The 18673-nt window shown below is 45.5% G+C and overlaps 1 protein-coding gene across 2 annotated transcripts; it reads right to left on the reverse strand.

The window, feature by feature from the left end:
- Nucleotides 1–368: 368 nt before the first annotated feature.
- LOC149339721 (cytochrome P450 3A24-like) lies at nt 369–18330 on the reverse strand. 2 transcript variants are annotated; one of them, XR_016283553.1, is made up of 14 exons: nt 17986–18330; nt 17442–17538; nt 17189–17241; nt 14191–14287; nt 12308–12424; nt 10338–10426; nt 6909–7054; nt 5684–5793; nt 5469–5610; nt 4824–4984; nt 3371–3462; nt 1875–2018; nt 1609–1791; nt 369–1021 (listed from the first exon to the last, which is right to left on the reverse strand). XR_016283553.1 is itself a non-coding variant. In XM_089548399.1 (14 exons), exons 1-14 carry the CDS (start codon nt 18051–18053, stop codon nt 944–946), a joined length of 1557 nt encoding a protein of 518 aa, XP_089404525.1. In that variant the 5' UTR covers nt 18054–18330; the 3' UTR covers nt 369–943. The 2 variants fall into 2 exon arrangements, 1 of the variants encoding a protein (XP_089404525.1); XM_089548399.1 differs by having other exon boundaries at nt 1609–1771.
- Nucleotides 18331–18673: the final 343 nt, after the last annotated feature.

Genomic DNA, 18673 nt, shown 5'->3' on the forward strand with positions numbered 1-18673 from the left:
TGTAAGAAAACAGAAGAAAGTAGTACCGGTGCTGTTAATGCTTTCCGCTATTGCAATTTGCTGCTGTTATATAAAATATTAGCCGCATGTCGACACAATATATTCCATTGTTAGCCATTATTATGCGCCTTCTTTTTATCACATATTTCGTTCTCAAATTCCAGAAGCAGTATGAAATCTAATACTGCTTGAGTTCAGGCTAATAGAGTTACCTACCTGTGCATAAGCGTGCTCCCCGTAGTACAACCTTTTTACGCGGATTAGTAATGGGAAAAAGATGGCCAACACGGCTAGGCGCGCACTACGAACTCAAGGTTTATTCTTCACTTGAAGGAAAAGAAAACAAAAGTACGAAAAATACACGAGAAGATATGCACTTGATAGCACATTGAAAATATGTTGTTTCGCCTGGCCTATCTAATGAATCTGAATAGAATTCAACTTGGGTAATAAGTAGGCGGTACGTCGCCAAAAAGCCATGAGGAAGTAATGTAAACGCAGGTATGAAGTACACTTTGCTTTTTGCTGTTGCTGTCCCTAGAGCCTACACTGCTCAACTCCTTTGAAATGTGTCTTTGTAACACTCATTCTTTCGTTACGTCACTTCCGCCACAAAAGACAGGATCCAGCTATGCTATGGCTTTTACCTACACTTTGGTCATTTTGCTGCGGACTAGCTGAGCACCGTGAATGGTACACACAAGCTGCGTTTGTCTTTCTGTCCACCGGCAAATCTCTTGACGACCTCACTTACACACTTTATTTCGGCAGCAATGTATACAGCTTCATGATACAGCACTGCGTATCACGCAGTGAAAGTATGATAGAACAGAACCAAAGAGAGGGCCTTCCATTCTTCAGCCATGCAAGGCTGTCAAGGAGTGGCTGTCTCAGTGACTTCCGGCATTGATCTGATGAATCGAAGTTGAAATGGTCCGTTTCGCTAATCTCGTTTTCTCACTCCCACTTTGATTCCCTTGACAGCAAGCATTCCGTACCCGCTGCGGAATTCCAATGGAATCTGAAATCATGGGCAACACATAACTTATTTAATAATCAGGAGTGAAGCCCAGTGAAGTGGTAACACCACCATTCCACAGCGCTCCCTGTAGATGGCCGCCATAAAGAGAACTTCTCAATACCTCGTAGCCCGGCGCATGTTTTCAAGGGGCCCGTTTGATGTTAGTCTTCCTTAATGAAAATTGAGTAGATTAAATGCTTCTAATGTTGCACCATTTTATCCACGATACTAGACAACGTTGCGGTGCATCATAACTGCGTTGTCTAATGGCGCCGCAGCGGAGGCCTGTGCACTGGACCTCTAGCACACTAGGAAAAAGATATCTCAAAAACGAACGCATGACCATTTATGGTCAGTGTTCTCCTAGTGAGGCAGTAAGCATGTCTAACACATACGTCGCTGCTAAACGTAAGGAAGATGTCATATTGCCAGTACGTATGACTTGATGGCATGGAACAAAAATTTTGCGAATTATAAGCTCCATTTATCACAAATTTGCGGTTTCACCTGATCCTACAGCAATCGACGCTGTCTCGAACAATCGTGGCGTAAAAAGAGATCAGTACGAGAGGTCAGCCCGAACTCACTTTTGTCTGTTCAGTGCGGGCCAGCTGTACATTCTTAATGGTGTGGAGCACAGAAAGCTTCACTGTCTGCAGCGCGAAGCGCATGGCGATGCAGTTGCGCGGACCAGCTCCGAATGGCAGGTACGTGTACGGCTGAATGGAGGCCATGTTTTGCTCACTGAACCTGGAACAGGTATTGACAGACTTCTTAAGACCCAAAGCTTGTTGAAAAAGTTGAAACATCGCAGCAAAGTTACTGCCAACAAGATGGAAAATACAACCCTCACCTTTCAGGGTTAAACGTCAGCGGGTCTGGGAAGTACTGCGGGTCATGGTGCAAGGCGTACACAGGAACTGCGACCATGTCGTCCTTCTTTACTTTGATGCCGGTGTCTCCGAAAATGTAGTCTTGGCAGGGGGATCGCTCAAGCCTAGAAAGTGAATACCAATATGAATGTATGACTCTGTGACTGCAGTATTCTTGACACGTCTAACTGGTGACTTCGCTGAATTTTTTATTATAGTGCTGGCTCGCCTTGATGGAAATTTATGTTGTGTGCTATAGCTTCGCCTATGACATATGTTCCTACAAACATTTCTTTATAGCAAAATTATTGGCAATGCAAGATGTCTTGGGTTGAAAATCCCAACTAGTGAAGAACTTACTGCAGAAAAGCGTCACGTTTGGTCACGTATTTTAAATCTGTAAGGGGTGCATATACCTATTGTTCCAGCGAACGTGACTGCGTCACAAACAAAATATTCTTGAACTCTAAAACATCATTTTCTTAATGTTATAAACGTAACCTCAAGATAATACATGAAAGGTTTTCGCATTACCACTATGCGCCCTCATACGTTAATTACTTCGTTCAAAACTTTCACAGGCAATTTCATGAGCAGTCGCTGCCGTACTGTGGCAATAGTCACGCTTTACTGAACCTCCGTAAGGATCCTTACTGATAATAGTTGTCAACAAGAAAGTATCTTCAATGAAGCGCGTACAAAACTCCCTACTTTGCAAGACACAAATTCCAGTGCATATGGCCTCAAATATCTCAAAATTTTGGCTGCCTTTAAAACGAAAATTTTGTATTGATACAACACATCCAGATGAAGACATTACATACGTTCACATAGTGTAATTATTAACAGCCCAGCAATAAAAGGTACTGTGGAATGGACCGTTGGGAATGTATTGATCTTGCTAAAAAGTCATATGCGAAAGACATCACAAATAGAACTGTGCCCGACGATGCCTCGAATGGCTATAACTAGGCCAGGTTTCGAGTGAGAGCGTGCTTACATTATAAAATAAATAAAGATTTATAGAACTTGCGCTACTCACAGCGATGACCTTACTATTGAATTTTGAAATACGGCACTGCAACCTGTCTTTCGGTGACAATGTTCGCCTTACTCAGCAAATTCCAGTAAATTCTTGACAGAGGTGCCATAATCGTATATGGAGCAATTGAAAATATCAGACGAAGATCTGTTTATATAGCAAATTTATCAGAATGCAATGTGAGCCCCAGAATTTTACGAAACAAAACGAACCAAGCGTTGTAGACAGTAGTCAATGCGAACATAAACTAGAATCAGTACTTCTAACGTGTCTGTCCTCTGCGTAACAACGTTTGTTCTTCCTGTAGAACTAATGTGACTTTGCTACATTAGCTACTATACACACAAATTAGTTGCTTATCACAGATCGCGTGAAACATTACATTCACACCTGCAGAGAAGCTATACCACCATCAACAGCAGCAGCATACATTACCGGGGAACAGGCGGGTACATTCGCAGGGCCTCCGAGACAACACAGTGCAGATACTTAAGCTTGTTGACCTCATCAAAGCCCGGGCGATCCCCCTGAAATATCAAATTAATAGTTTCTAATGAAACATGAAAAGGCGTTAACCGCGCGACACACGATGCTTTTACAGCCATATATCTATTGCGCTGGAACCCTCAGTGCACCTTGTTTCGGTGGTCGTGATTAGAAACTTATGAGAGCAACTTATGAGCCACTTATTAAAATTGCTGCATGCGAGGCCCAAGGTCGAAGGTCGAGTTTCCAGTTAGTGCAGTCAGTGCCAGGCCACCACTCTCTCACGCTTATCGAATGTGTGACCCAGCCGTAGATGGAGGGAGGGAGGGAGGGAGGGAGGGAGGGAGGGAGGGAGGGAGGGAGGGAGGTGAAGAGTACCAGGGAAGGATGAAAAGGTAAGAATGAGGAGCGCGCCTAAAATTAAAATGAAATAAAAGAAAACGAGTGAGCATGAAAGCGGTAGGTGATGGCCTCACAACAAATGAGCTTGACATAATAGGTCCAGAGCAGAGCATTATACGCGCATCAAGAAGTGGACTTCAGCCATTTCTGAGCAGGAAAAATAGCTGCCGTTCCAACTTAGCGTTGAGTGTCTTGGCCAAAAAGATTTGACCAGCTCTTGCTTGTTCCTCCCCCTCATTAGCGCTCTGAAATTACAAGTCCCGCTCCAGATAAAAATAGATTAACAGAGTGAATATTCGGATAAATTTTCTCAGAAGAGAAGTCATGCACTGCTGTATGCCAGCGCTCACTAGTGAAATGGCATATGGTTGCCGAAGCTTTCAGGACAATGTTCTCGACAGAACATCGAGGGAAGCGCATACCAAACTATCAACCAGAGGAAAATTTTTGTCCTTTTTGTCCTTTTAAAGGTGACGTGCTCCTTTACTCGTTTTTTCTGCGAACAGTTCGCGAATAGAATGCTTTGCTGCCACTTATTGATTTCTTGTTTTTTGAATGTGAAAGTGCCCCCCTACTGTAATGCCGAAAGGCGATGCAGGTACCAAATAAATAAATAAATATATAGAATGGTCTGCAGCACAGATCAGAGACAAAGCAAGAGTTGGTATCCAACATGAGATCAAATGGAAGAGCTGGACGTTGCGCAATATTAGCATGCAGAACAGGTAACCAATGGTCAGTGGTTTATGGAAGTGCAACACTAAACACAGAGTGATGGAAGCCGCCAGCAAGAGTAGCCAATAAGTAGCAAATAATGAAGGGGGGGGGGGGGGGGGCTGTAGATGCCCAGGGAAAGGGAAGATACTTTCGTCCAGCAGTGGTCTTGACTGTCTAGCTCCGGTCGATGCTCTTACAACTGCTGTGTATTACGCATTTGCAGCTGTTGATGCGAACCAACAAACAGCTGCCGCTGCAGTCAGCGAGGACTCGTGGTACGTACATGAGCCGCGAAACACTCGTCCACTTCTTTTCTGAGCTTCTCCTGCACGTCGGGATGAATGGCCAGCAGGTACAAGGTGAAGGCTATGGCACTCGCAGCCTTCTCTTGACCGGCGAGGAAGAAGAGCATGCATTGCGCCATGGCCTCCTCTTCAGTTAGTTCTACGAGACAGGTTGGAAGTGGTTAACCTTGCATTCATCACTGCTATACCGTATATCAATGCGGTATGATTAAACCGCAAAAATGGGGGCGTGTGTCACAAAGTTCGCTGATTAGTCGAGAGAGGTCACGCGGCCTTGTGACGTCGTCACAAACTGCCTACCGTGGAAGATTGAAACTGGACCACCAAACTGAGAGGTTCCGTGTTCTTGCGACGTCGTCACAACCTGCGCCATCAGGGCAGGTGGCAACAGATCTACCGGATTGTGAGCAACTTGTGGGAATTAAGTTAATGATTGGCTAAACTGGCATCAAATTAAACATGACGACACTCCTCGCCCTACTTAGCTCCACTAATAAAACTCCATGCGTCACCTATGGGGCCGGCTTGGATTTGGCCTCATAGGTGGAGGGTAGTCATTTTCTGCTTTCTTTTGCCCTACCCACGAAATAAACGGTTAAAAAAAACAACTTTTTCATACATACTGTGTTTTACAGATGAAGCCTCTCCCTCAATATTCGAGTTTAGGTTGAAGAGTCGGTTATCTCTGTCAATGCTGCTTTCCCGTGATTTTCCGCTTGTTTCTTTGTGTGCATTCATTAGGAGCCGAAAGAAGCTTTCTTCTTCCTAAGGGATTGGAAAAATAAAAATGTGAGTCAGCTCGGCTTAGGTGTCCAGAAAACAGGTGAGACGTCTTTACCTTTTCTTTCCTGTTTTTTATTATGCTCTGCAAAAGATTCCTGAAGAACTGGAGTGCGCCAGGCGGAATAAGAGAAAGTCCTATCGCCTTCGCGAACTTCGGAAAAATAACTGTAAATAACAAACAGAAGAAAACACTGCGTCACAGGTGACACAAATCATTTGCTATTACACTATAAGGAAAGACAATAGTCTTCACTGAAGGAATAGTGCATGCAACTTTGAGGCGTACTGAAGTAAAAAATGTCTGACCACGCCAAACTACTGAATAAAGCTCACAGCATGAAATTCCTATCGGTATCGCGTTTACCCACCGCTAAACACAGCTACCAGTGGTGCGACCTGCGAAGACAGCAAAAGCTGTGAAAGAACCTGACCCATTTCGCACTTTACTTAGATGCCGCAGGTCGTGAAAGGTACTGGTTACTCGCAGACAGACACGTCCTCTATTCGAAATTTTTAGCCCGCTTGGCCTACGAGCAGATGCGCAGAACTTTACGCGACCTCTGTTTCCACTCCTTTCTTGAATAATGCTACACAGTAGAGCTCGAATTGCCCTTATACTGCTGAGAAGAAAATATACGACACCAATTCTCCTGTCTTTTGCACTAGCGGCATTGATTGAACTTCTTATATTGCTACCCGTAAAACAATGGACTTCCTGAAAAACATATTGCCGCTGGAAATTTCACATCATTCTATAAAGATAGCTTATTTCGTAGCTAACTGCGCTTTTCTTCGGCCATGTGTATACCCCTGGCCTGCCGCTTTTACGAAACCCCATCTGCTGCCTAGGGAATCATGTTGGCGAAGCACACTAGCGAAAATAGCTTTCTGTTCCTGTCGCCGTACTCAACGCCCACATTGTTAGACGAGCATCTATTTATCTCTTTCTGAGTTTTTTTTTTTCGTCGTCGATCCATAACTACATCTCACATCTTCCTTATGCACTAGGCAGTATCAAGGCAGAACACTCTCCCTCATGCCAGACTTTCTACGCTTTCTTTCCTCCGAATAAATTATCTCTTCTCTTAAGGTCCAAACAGTCGAACGGCACCTGTCACATCCTCCGAAGCATCTTAAGTCTCGTATAAGTAGGAACAAACGAGCCCGTATATTAAATAAATGAACTGAACAGAAGTAGTACCGACGCTGGTACAATTTCTTTTTTTTTTTACGCTAAGTGCAGCGGCACAACAAGACAGAGATTCATGGCGGTCACTCACTAATCAGCAGCATACGAGGCGTGACGCCTTTGGCGAGGATCTGCTTCGACCGAGTGACAAACTCATTCTCTTTGTCTGAGTGAGAGTCCAGCCTCGTGGCAAAGACACATCTGGCAGTCACGTCCATTGTGTAATCCCAGAAGAACCTGTAACGCATTAGCGGGAAGAAATGCGGCGAAAGTTTGTTAAAGTACCACATTAATTAGTTTGGGTTTCTTTTGTTTAAACAAAAAAACACCCATAAAACTACACCGAATGCATTTCCTTAAATTGCTTTTTAACCGCGTAAGGTGTTGGTGTCTATAAGTATGAGCTACGCTCGGTCACAGAAGTAAATTAAGAGCAGAAACCGGGAGTACGGCGCGACAGTGAAGTAATTAAAAACTACGGTTGTGCATTTTGGAGTATTGGTCCATGAACTCGCATACGAAGGTGGAGGCCAGGCAGCTTCATCTCCTTGAAAAGCGCCGTCTACTGGCGTAGCCTAGCCCTGCCTTCTCACCAATCGCCAGCACTCACTCAGGGCCGTTGTTTTTTCGGTGCATGTCTGTACACTTACGACATTTGGAGACATCATCAGAGCAAAGTCACGTATAAGCGGCCTAGGTTAACGGCTGCCCATGACGGTTTGTCTCCAGAGGAAGCATATAAACCCTATGCGCCGATACGGCTTGCCACTCGGTAGCCGAGATGGTACATCTGTGTGCCGATCAACTCGCATTTTCTTAATCTCGACAGCAGTTTTCTTTCAACTCTCCATCATTGTGGTAGACAATTAAGCGTGTTCTAGTGTTATGAAAACATCCTTTGTTTGAAGAAATCACCTGTAAGTGTCACATTGTCGAACCGGAAAAACAGAGGTGAAACTGAAATCAAAATTATACTGATGCTGTGAAAGCTGAACTGGTGGAGTGACAAATCAACGGCTGGTGCGTCCCCGTGCATTTGCCTTCAATACATCGTTTTTAGTCCTCTACTTTCACTTCCATCTTCACCGCTTCACGCACGGCGCGGTTGAGGTGCCTACCGAGTAGTGAGACAGTTACAGCTGCTTGCTTTCCGGAAGAACAATTTTCACTGACATCTAAGAGTACAGGTGTGCCTCTCGCTTGTCAAAAGTATGACGGCTGCTTCAAGGGCCACGTGAGAACCCCGGTGTGGGCGTCATCATCAACGGACGGAGCATCCACCGCGCTGTCCGCTTGGCAAGGGCACAAAACCACTATTTTGTGTAGCTCTGGGAGGAAAAAGGTTTTTTTTTTAGCTTTCCTTATCCTGCGCTCTAAAAGGAGAGGCCGAGTGATACTCGTCCAGAAAATGACCCTAGCTGGCTGTCTCTTTGAACGTACCTGAGTGAGCTGAAGCAAGGGTGTACGTCAAGCGAGAGATCTAATTAATGCCTTCCAAATCGCGGGCTGCTTCCACTAACATGGTTGATCAGCTTGAGCACTATCTCCTTCACATGTGACCGGCGAGAGCTGCTGAGCTGCTGCTGCTGATCTGCTGAGCTGCTGCGAGAGCTGAGAGCTCCAACCTGCAACAGGTTGGAGCTCTTTAGCTTGCCATCGCAAGCCAAAAAAAAAAAGGAATTTGCGCTTTGCGCATGCATTCCTGCAGCAGGGTAGTACGGTCATTGCACTGATTAGCCCTCACGCTGCTCTTCCGACCACCTGACCAGCACAAAACGTGCTAACTTCCGTTGTGTTTCAAAAAAAAAGTTAAATAAATACTCCATCGCAATACATGAGCTTAAAATAGAGCCCACATTAAGCTCCTATCTAGAGATACTCGTATTAAAACTAAAAAGGTGTGCTCGATATGACAAAGCGCCCTTTTTTTAACGATTGGCAGAGTGACTTTTTTTGCCTACCCAATGGTGTCTTTCATGGTACTCCTTCCTGTAATTTTCTTAACAGTGTGGACGCTTCGTCCCAATATCTACTATAGTTATTGTACAGTTCTTTATATTAGTCTTTCTGAGCCAGCCAAATCGTTTTTTATGGTGGCCCATGCGTTCCTGAAGTGTTTCTTTTTAATTTCTTGCTTTAAGGGGGATAAAAGGCTTTATAACACGTGAGAAAGGCCTGTAGACTAGTCTGCCAGTGTTTGCATCAGCGATAAAATAGTAATAAAAAGAAAACAAAAAACTCATACGACGTCCACTACTGCGTAACCCGAGTTTCAGCGACAGCTGTTGGGGTATTTTTATAGCATGATATATTGAGGTAAAGAACATGACAACGACGCACATATAAGTATAATTATAGAGCGCTATTTTTAGTTCTGCACGCTTACTCATTCTTGAATTAGCGCTCCGGACGCTCCTTTTCTCGGGCGGCGCGTTTTGCCCCAGCCGCTGCAAATGGACCGTGCTGCATTACTCCCCGTCCCTCCGCACTCTCCCTCCTACCATGGCAACCACAGTTCGGATTCCCGTGGCAGCCACCCTCTGGTTGCTCATTCCTCACATTCGTCATAACATCCTAGTTCCACGGTAAGGAGGAAGGCGCAACCACTCCTCGGTTTCGCCTTGCTCTCGCCATACCGTCCTCCTCCGACGGTAACCAGCCTCCGGATGGTCCCGGTGGTAAGCACCCCCCCCCCTCCGCTCGTCATACCCTCCTCCTTCAACCGTAAACACGTTCCCAGTGGTTCCCATGGCAAGCGTCCACCGGTTACGCACACTACTACTACCACTACTACAAATACACCGACGCGAAACAAAGGAGCGAGCGCTAATTAACAGCTGTCGCTGTAAAACACAAAGACGGCCATCAAGTTAGTGTCCATTCGTTAGCGCGTAAATGACTTTGAGGACTCCTTATGATATCGTTCTCAGTAATGACGCATTGGAGTGTAAAGAGACAAATGTGCCGGTCGGAGACCGGAATGTTACACAGAATTATCTAGTTACATTCTCCTCGCGCTGCCTCTTAAGCGCCTCTAACCAGGGTTGCCGCACTTCATCGAGGGAACAGCTGACCGAGATAGTCACTGTTGTTCATGACAACTAGCTATGGTTGTAATAAGGATACCTCTAAGAATGTTTCTTTGGGTATTAACTCATTTTTCCCATGTCCTAGACAATGATCAAAACCTTGCAACTTCAACAATCACTAAATGAAACTGCTTTTCTCACAGTTGAACTACTAAGAAAAGACATACTAAGACATACTAAGAAAAGACAAACACTACGTCATGTTTGTCTTGCCTAATTTTTTGTCTTCGTTTTTCGAGCTGTTACAGTATGAATCAGAGAGGTGAAATCTCGGAAGCTGCTTTGGACATAACTGCGTCAGTAATATTTCCCAAGCGTGTGCCGTTAATGGAAGTGACCGTTTCGACCTGCTGTTTTCTATATGCGCAACTCTTAGTATTAAAAATGAAAGTTTAATGACGCGTCAATGAAGAAACGAAAGCCTTTCTTACTGTTTCAAGTCAATGTCTTCTTCTCTGGACGCGACGCCTTTCAAGTGTTCCGTTGTCACCAAGGCACAATCTTCGATCAAGGATATCATCTGCGTATAATGAAACACAAATCAGACAGAAGGATAAGAAGATTGAAGCAAAATAAGGGAGTAAATGGTGATTAATATCACCCACCCCCAAGGCCATCCAGGCCACGACCAATTTTTTTTCCTCATGCCCGCGATACTTCGCTCACAACGCCGACACCGAATTTTCTTTTGAACGGGACCTTTAACACTATATCGCTTTAATAGCGAATAATGCAATCGGTTTGATCGTATGCCATGCAACATGCCAGCCGTTCGCACGCGACAGCATGGAGCAGGACAGGGCGAAAACAAGCAGGACAGAGACTCACCCCGCTTAGTATTGTTTTTATTGCGAGAGCGTTAAGGCCGCCGCTCAGCGGAGAACCCAGCGATGCCGGCGCCGTCCGTGCGAGAAAATGCGGATTGGTCGAAAATGTAGTCACCTCAGATGTGAGCGGCGGATTTTAAAAGTGATTAAAACATCAGATAAATTGTGAATATAAGGCCGCGACATATCCGAAATGTCATTGTGACATGTAGGAATGTGAAGTAAATTCATTGCACTGACATGAAAACTGGAGTAAGCTAGCTGGGCACTTAGACTTGCATTTTTTCGCGCATATTGCACTGAGCAAAATATGCACAGCTGATCGCAATTTCCTGGCCTATTTTGTCATATGCTGGAAATTTCATTTTTTACATAGATTAATAAACTACGCCTGTTAAGACCTTTATGCTGTTCTTAGTATAATCCTCGCACCTTCCTTCATGGCAGTAGCCTAATATGCACGCATTCCTTGAAGCCAACTAAAACCGGGCTTCCTTTACAAGAAAAAAAAACGTGCTGACGCGCCCATCGTAAAGAAACGTAAGCAAGAAAAGTGTCGCGTTATGTCAATCGATTCATCGCGCATGGAAGCGCTGTATATTCCGCTCACGGTACGCAGCCTCCAGCAAGCTACAAATACCAGGAGGAAACAGGAAGCCTGGGGGACAACAACAACGACTGAACACAAGCACTGGCTTTGTAACTGGCGAATTAAAAATGCACACTGGGAGGACAATTGATAAGACAATATTTGAACGAAGGACTCAGGCACAAAGCAATATGCAGTAAGCGCGAGAACAGGACTGGAGCTGCTCCTGTTGTCACCTTTCCTACGTAATTTTTTTGCGCTCTTCTTCTTTGAAATATTATGTAAAATAACTTCTGCCTGCGTCTCATGGAGAGGATTGTCAATGCCTCCAACTGTGGCAAACACGATCAGTGATTAACCGCTTATGCACGTTTACACCTAAGCAGTGTGTTTTGAGGCACGAAAAAGGGGAGCGCACCGGATTAACGGGCCTCTTTCACGTGCAGTGATGTTCTGCGAGGAAACCGAAAAGTACCTCAACTGGACCCAAAAATCCCTATTTCATACCATCTGCCCCGCAGGAGCTTGAAAACTCGGGCAATGTGGAAATGTTAGACATTTTTGGTTCTTAAAACCGCCTGAAGTCTTCAAAAAAAATTCTTTAGGCTAATGTTACTCCTCAACTTTAACAAAAAAATTCCACGTATTAACTTGCCCCGATGTCTGGCCTATCAAATCTAACGAAACGCGGCTGCCACGGCCAGGATTTCACCCGCAACCTAGAAGTCAGCAGCCGACCTTCACAGCCAAAGCTCAGCACCGAGGCTTTCTAGGCTTTTTGGTGCATAGTCAATAAACACTTCGTAGCGCAGCAGAAGTCGACAGCACTCAGAAGACGACGACAGGCCTCGTCTTCAGCTGAGTGTCCTCGTCTTCCGCTGCACAACTCTGTGTTTATCGGCAGCGGTAGGGCTACTGTCAGATGTGACCACCATATATTTGCCCAATGCTCTAAAGATAAAAATTTCAAAAGAATTCCGCTCACCTTTCTTAGATTTTCAGTGGAGAACGCCGGGATCGAAGCAGGGCGAACCTTCTGCCATATCTCCACATCAGCCATACTCATCACATTGTCCAGGAGGGGCTCATTGAAGTTGACTGTCTGTCGACAAAGCGGAAAGTTGGGCAAGTTGAATAACGTTCATGATGTAAAAAATAGCGCACAGGGAACACACGGGACACGGGCGCTTGTCTGCGTCGTTTACTTTCCGTCCCGTGTGTTCCCTGTGCGCTATTTTTTACATCATGTCTGTCGACACCAAAAGAGAGAGAGAGATAGAGAAGATATAGGGCAAGCACATAATCACTAGTCAGTAATAATTTACGAATTATATCTTAAGCCACGAGACCAGGGCCAATTCTTCGCTCTTAAGGCTTAGGACTAGTTAAGGAAGTGAATAAAGTCCTACTGAAGAAGAGATACTGTGCTAGCATTCGCTCTTGGGCAGCTTCATTCCAGCGGTCGAGCCTAGGTGCCGAAAACGGTCTTTTGTAGTGCACGCAGCTGATGCAGTGCTGTTCCACAAGCGTGGCGCACCTTGTCCAGCACTTGGTCATGGCGACAGGAACTTCAGAGAAAGCACTATTTGCTGCTTACAATAGCGGTATTTTTTCCGCCTAAACGTCTGCACCACGCTATGTGAAGGAACCACTTTAGAATAAGCAAGTCGGGCGATTGCTGGGTGGAAGGTAAAAGCGGGCATAATGTGTGTACCTTGGTAGCGTGTTGGTTCAGAAGCAGGCAGATGTACTAATATGTCAGTAGACGGAAAAGGGCTGAGTGGCCGTCGATGTTTACGGCGTGCAGCAGGCTTCTTTTTTAGCGTCAATTATCCGTTTTCAGGGCTGGTAATTGCTTAGAGTTTGAGTTAGTCAGCGAATAATTTATTGTTCGACAGATATGTAGACGTGATTAGGCGGTATAGAACGACGTAAACTTGGGGGCGGGCGGTCATTCCAGACGTAATGGTCGCGTTGGGCATGTTGGGACTTGTAGGTACAGCGGCGAAGTGAACGTGGCTCCCTCAATTACCTGCTCGCACTGAAATGCGGTGGGTTGAGTGAGATTGCATTAAAAATGGCTAATGTAACATTTCCAGTCTCCGCGGCTATGCACGAAGATAAAAAATGCGAATGCATTTGCTGCCCGCTGTGGCAGTTGTAGAGATGCCGTCAGAGCATGGCACGCAGGGGGAGGACAAGTGTCAGAGGGTGGTATCAGAAAATGGAAGACTCTGGCATATCGTCTCTCAAGTTTCGTAATTGGACAAGAGTCGGGCAAATAACGAGAAATTCGCCGCCAACAGAACTCTCTACAAAGCAAGCAGACAGTACACCAGCGTAAAAAGTAAAACAAGCACTCCGAATACTACGGTTACAGGGGAAATATTGCTGCTAAGAATGAATAAATTTGAACTCAACGTTGCCGAGTACAACCTAGAGCGGGCACTTTACATAACCGGAGAGGCAGCTAAAACTGAGTTCGATTCAGCTTTCGGTGGAATTGGGTGACAAATGACTTACCAGCAATCCTTAGTCACGTTGGATATCTCGTAAATAATTAGGCGTCCTGCTATACTCTCTTTTTGTGTTCCTTTTAGTTTCTTTTAAACTCCAAGTTTCTCAGTTTTTAGAATTCATTCTGATCTTGTACTATAATGTTTTCGTGCAAACTTTCATTCTATTTCTAATATTGGCATTTAAGTATACCGTGGTGTTTTTACTATTTGCTGCATTTTTTCTCAGAAATTTTAATTATTGTGTTTTGTGTGCCCCCCCCCCCCCCCTCGCCTTTATGTAATCCATGCCATCATTAAAAATGTACCCGGCCAGATAGATAGCAATAGCTATCTCTCTGGTATCACCCACCCTTCGATTCGGCAGAGACTTGAAATCCTTGACCAAGACTTCTTTCACCAGTTTTGGGTCGGCAACAAACAGGACAGCCTTGCCCAACTCGAAAACACTGTAGGCGGAAAGGAAGACATTACAGGCAACGGGAAGAAATTTTTGCATGTAGTATTTTCAAGGACCATACAGGTATGGTCGCACAGTGGTCCCTGCTTAATATTACTTTATGCGTATGATTTTGAGGCGTTTATTCTAGTCACGATCTTTCAATTCCATGCTAGTTTGGTCATTCATATATATCTATATATATATATATATCATTAAAAATGTACCCGGCCAGATAGATAGCAATATATATATATATATACACACAGAGAATTCTCTTTTACCTTGGGGATTTTCAAACAATTCTTATGAGCAGACTACTGGCCTAATCGAGAGCTAACTTCACTCACGGGGTAGCATATTACGGTCTACCATATTTGAGACGTAATTAAGCGTTTGCACTTGCCTGTCTTTTTGAAATTACGAAAAAACTGCTGTGAACTGCAAGCAAAGCTGTCGCAGACGCGAGCCAAGCAGCTGGTTTGACAGGGCTCGCCATCTGCCGGAAGGCGAGGCAAACGACGTCCCGGCTCAGTGGGTGGGAGGGTAGCGCGCGGGCTTCGGCGACGCGGCTCGTCTGCTCGTAGAAATAAATGCGACAAGAAGGAGTCATCGCTAATACTCGCCTTCCGGCAGATGGCGCGCCCTGTCAAACCGGCTGCTTGGCTCGCGTCTGCGACAGCTTTACTCGCAGTTGACAGCAGTTTTTTCTCAATTTCAAAAATGCAGGCAAGTGCAAACGTTTAATTACGTCTCAAATGACGTAGACCATAATGTGCTACCCCGTGAGCGAAGTTTGCTCTCGATTAGACCAGTAGTTTGCTGAAAGGAATTTTTTAAAATCCTCCAGATAAAAACGGATTCTCCACACACACACACACACACACACACACACACACACACACACACACACACACACACACACACACACACACACACACACACACACACACACACGCACGCACGCACGCACGCACACACACACGCACGCACGCACGCACGCACACGCACACGCACTGTGTGTTCAATATTTATCTCCGGGATGTAAAAAATTCTCCTGTGCAAACTACTCGCCTCTTAGTGATCAGCTATTCGCCACAAGGTAGCTTCGGATTGTGTTTATTTATCAGTAATTTAAAATTGTAACTTCAGTGGATTGTCCGGAATTGGCGAATAACTATAGTCGTCTGCGCGCAGAATTTGGTGGGGACGAGCAGAGCGCAGCAGATTTCACAGGCTGCGCCATCTGGGGTACTACGAGGCCTGACCCAGCTCCAAAAAGGCAAATTGGTTGCCTCGTAGTTCGCCAGATGGCGCAGCATCTCAACGAGGCTAGTCCGCTCGCCTCGACGAAAATTTGGCGCGCAGACAACTGCAGTTTTTCGCCTACATGCTCATACACACCATTTGTGCTCATACACACCATCATACACTACATGCTCATACACACCATTCGTTTCATTACAATGCAGCATCATAACACCGCCTTTTTATGTCGCGCGATTTCCGACGCCTAATTAGCATATTTATGTTTGATTTTATTTTTTATTACTTAAACATCAGTGCACATCCCAAAACACGTTACCAAGTGATACACACCACAACGCGTTCAGTAGGTATCGCTCTAACACGCTTGAAACAACATCCCTTCGTGGTCTACAAACTGCGTGGCCGCCTGACACGCAGGACTGTGTTTGAAACCTGATCCCGGCTAATTTGGTATTGAATTACTTATTTATTTTGAAATACCCATATTAGAAGAACCTCGACGCCAATTTTGGCTTCATTTGGAGCTCCCCCGTATTCGTTTAGCTTCAGTTAAATGTTATGTAATTTTTCCCGACTGACGCAGTGTCACGGCTGAGTGCAAGACGCCCCGCCAAGAAAGGAAACGAAGATAGAAACTGTGGCACGCAGCGGACGAAACCGACGTATGGAAAGAGCGAAGCAGACGGTGCAAAGTGCGCGCGTTTGCGCGGAAGCAATAATCGTTTACACGGAGACCGAAGAAAACCAGACGGCGTGGGCGCTCGGCTTTGGGGACCGCAAGTGCGTGTGAAACCACGGCCGCGAAGATACATGGGCGCAACGCACCCGCGGGGCGAGGAGGTCGGTATGCCACGGCGTCCCCTCCGTGCGGCCGCCCCGAGGGTAGACAAAGGGACTCGAGTTTTGACGCCGGTGAAGGAAACACGCTCTGAGGTTGCCCTCCCAGGCCGACGCATCCCGGCAACGATCCGGACCGTCGTGACGCTCCTTCGGCTACGCACCGCAGGCCCCGGCGAGGTCTCCTCTAGCGACATTCCTCATCCACCTTAAGTACCGATTGGACTGTTTTCATTATCATTCATTCGATTGCTACATGGACTCAAAAGACTCTAATTAGAACTATTTGATGTTGTTCTTAAAACCACCTGCGTGTGGGAATTCTGCCTGATTTTTGCATGTTCATCTATGTTATGTAACCTCTGCTTTTTAGTTTTGTAGTTGTTGTTGATTGTTGTAGTAAACATTGTTTTGGGAGACGTACACCTCTCTGGTTTTTTGACTCACGTCCTAGACAGAGAGTGACACGCAGGACGACGGACGACGCGCCTGGTTTTCAGCAGAACGAGCTCCTTACGCTGTCGCGTGTATATATATATATATATATATATATATATATATATATATATATATATATATATATATATATATATATATATATCTACATACATAGTAACTTCAGCAGGAACTCAAGAGATCAAAGAGATCAAGGTGATGCGTCTGTGTTCTCAAAGCTTCAAGGATAATATCGACTCGGTTAATAAGCCTTCGTTGTCATTGTCTGTGAAAGTAACTAACTATTCTACGTTACGAAGAAAGCATCTGAGAAAGCAAAACAACTGTAATGTATAAGTGATGAACTCACCCGAAAATCTTCCCATATTTCTTATACCTTGCTGTATCCATCTCGTGCATTGGCTGTAAGTAAAAGATCATACACATAACGGCATTAGAGATATAAACAATGGACTTCCCTCTTCTTTCATAAACCCGAAGCCGAGCCTGCGCAAAGACTGCGTCTGCTAGTTTGCGAATAATTCGCTACCTAACAACCAATAATTCGCTAATAATTCGCTACCTAATAATTCGCTACGAGCACACCAGGTTGCTCAACTCACCTTGAAGAAAAGTTTGAAAGTGGAGCCAAAGAAAACGCTGAAAGGCTCCGACGCAACATTCTGGTTCTTCCAGTAGTTGCGCTTCCGTGATGCGCACCTTCAAACAGAAAAGCAAGAAAACACAGAGCCTTAGCGATGTACAGACTTAGTAATGCCTGGTCGTCGTCTCCCTCATTGATTTGTGATCGATAAACCAACAATCAGGATGACGAATTTCTCCCGTCTGCGCTTGTTTTCGGGCACTGTTTGGCAATAAGTCAGCGCCATCGTCTTGAAAGACTATGACTGCATTGCTCCTGTCAATTTTCAGGCCTCATCATGTTCGCCTCCAGAGTATAATGGGTCCTTTGGGCTGAAGTGGCTTGGCTGGTTATCCCTTACGAATGTACCTCACCCCTCTTTACTACATTTCTTCGGAGATTTAGAGTTCCCACATTTCTTTAAGCGAAATGACTGAGACACTTCATATAGTAAGTTAGGTGCCCCACAAATGGGAAGTTTGGAACTCAAACTAAAATAACAAAAAGAAACCTCGCGTACTCACAGATACAACAGGACGAATGCCGTCGCGGCTGTGATGGTCCATTCCGGCCAGCCGAGGTGCATAGCCATTACGGGTCCGACAATGGCTGACGCTTCGTGCAGGAATTATGGGCGTAGACCATGCGCGCGACAGAGCCTGGTTGTTCAACAAACCTGCTACGCCAAAGTTGAGATTGTAACAGCGCAATCGTTTTGAGAAGAACGACCTCTAACGACTTGAAACCGTTGGCCGGAGAGCTCTCGGTGTAGTACATGCACGTGCACCAAAGTAATCAATGACGTCGCTGACGTCCTATCAGCTGGAGCCTGCGCATACGCTTGTGTTTACGGGCGAGCCCTCCCTGACGGGCAGACGGAACGCGAGGGCGCGGAAGGAGAGAGGGCGCGTCGGAAGCCTCGTCCTCAGCTCCCGAGTCGGTCGACACGGATGTGTTGTATCCGTTCTTATGGAGCGGACGTACGTCAATCGCTGCTTTGAGGTTATTCGTCGAAAACCTTCACTGCCCTGGTTGAAACTACACTTGTTTTCTTCTTTAAACGCTCTGTACAGGTCGAAATGTTCACAGAGTGATCCTAGGTCTCGGCAGGCAGCGCAAAAATATGTGAATACAGATGTGGGCAAGTGCGTGAAGAACTGAAAGGGAACACTAGCCGAGAGAAATGCTGAGGAAGTAAGGTGGTGGTGGTGG

The sequence above is a fragment of the Amblyomma mixtum genome, chromosome 6 (genome assembly GCF_055824585.1).
Source record: "Amblyomma mixtum isolate Tamu chromosome 6, ASM5582458v1, whole genome shotgun sequence".
Taxonomy (NCBI): Eukaryota; Metazoa; Arthropoda; class Arachnida; order Ixodida; family Ixodidae; genus Amblyomma; species Amblyomma mixtum.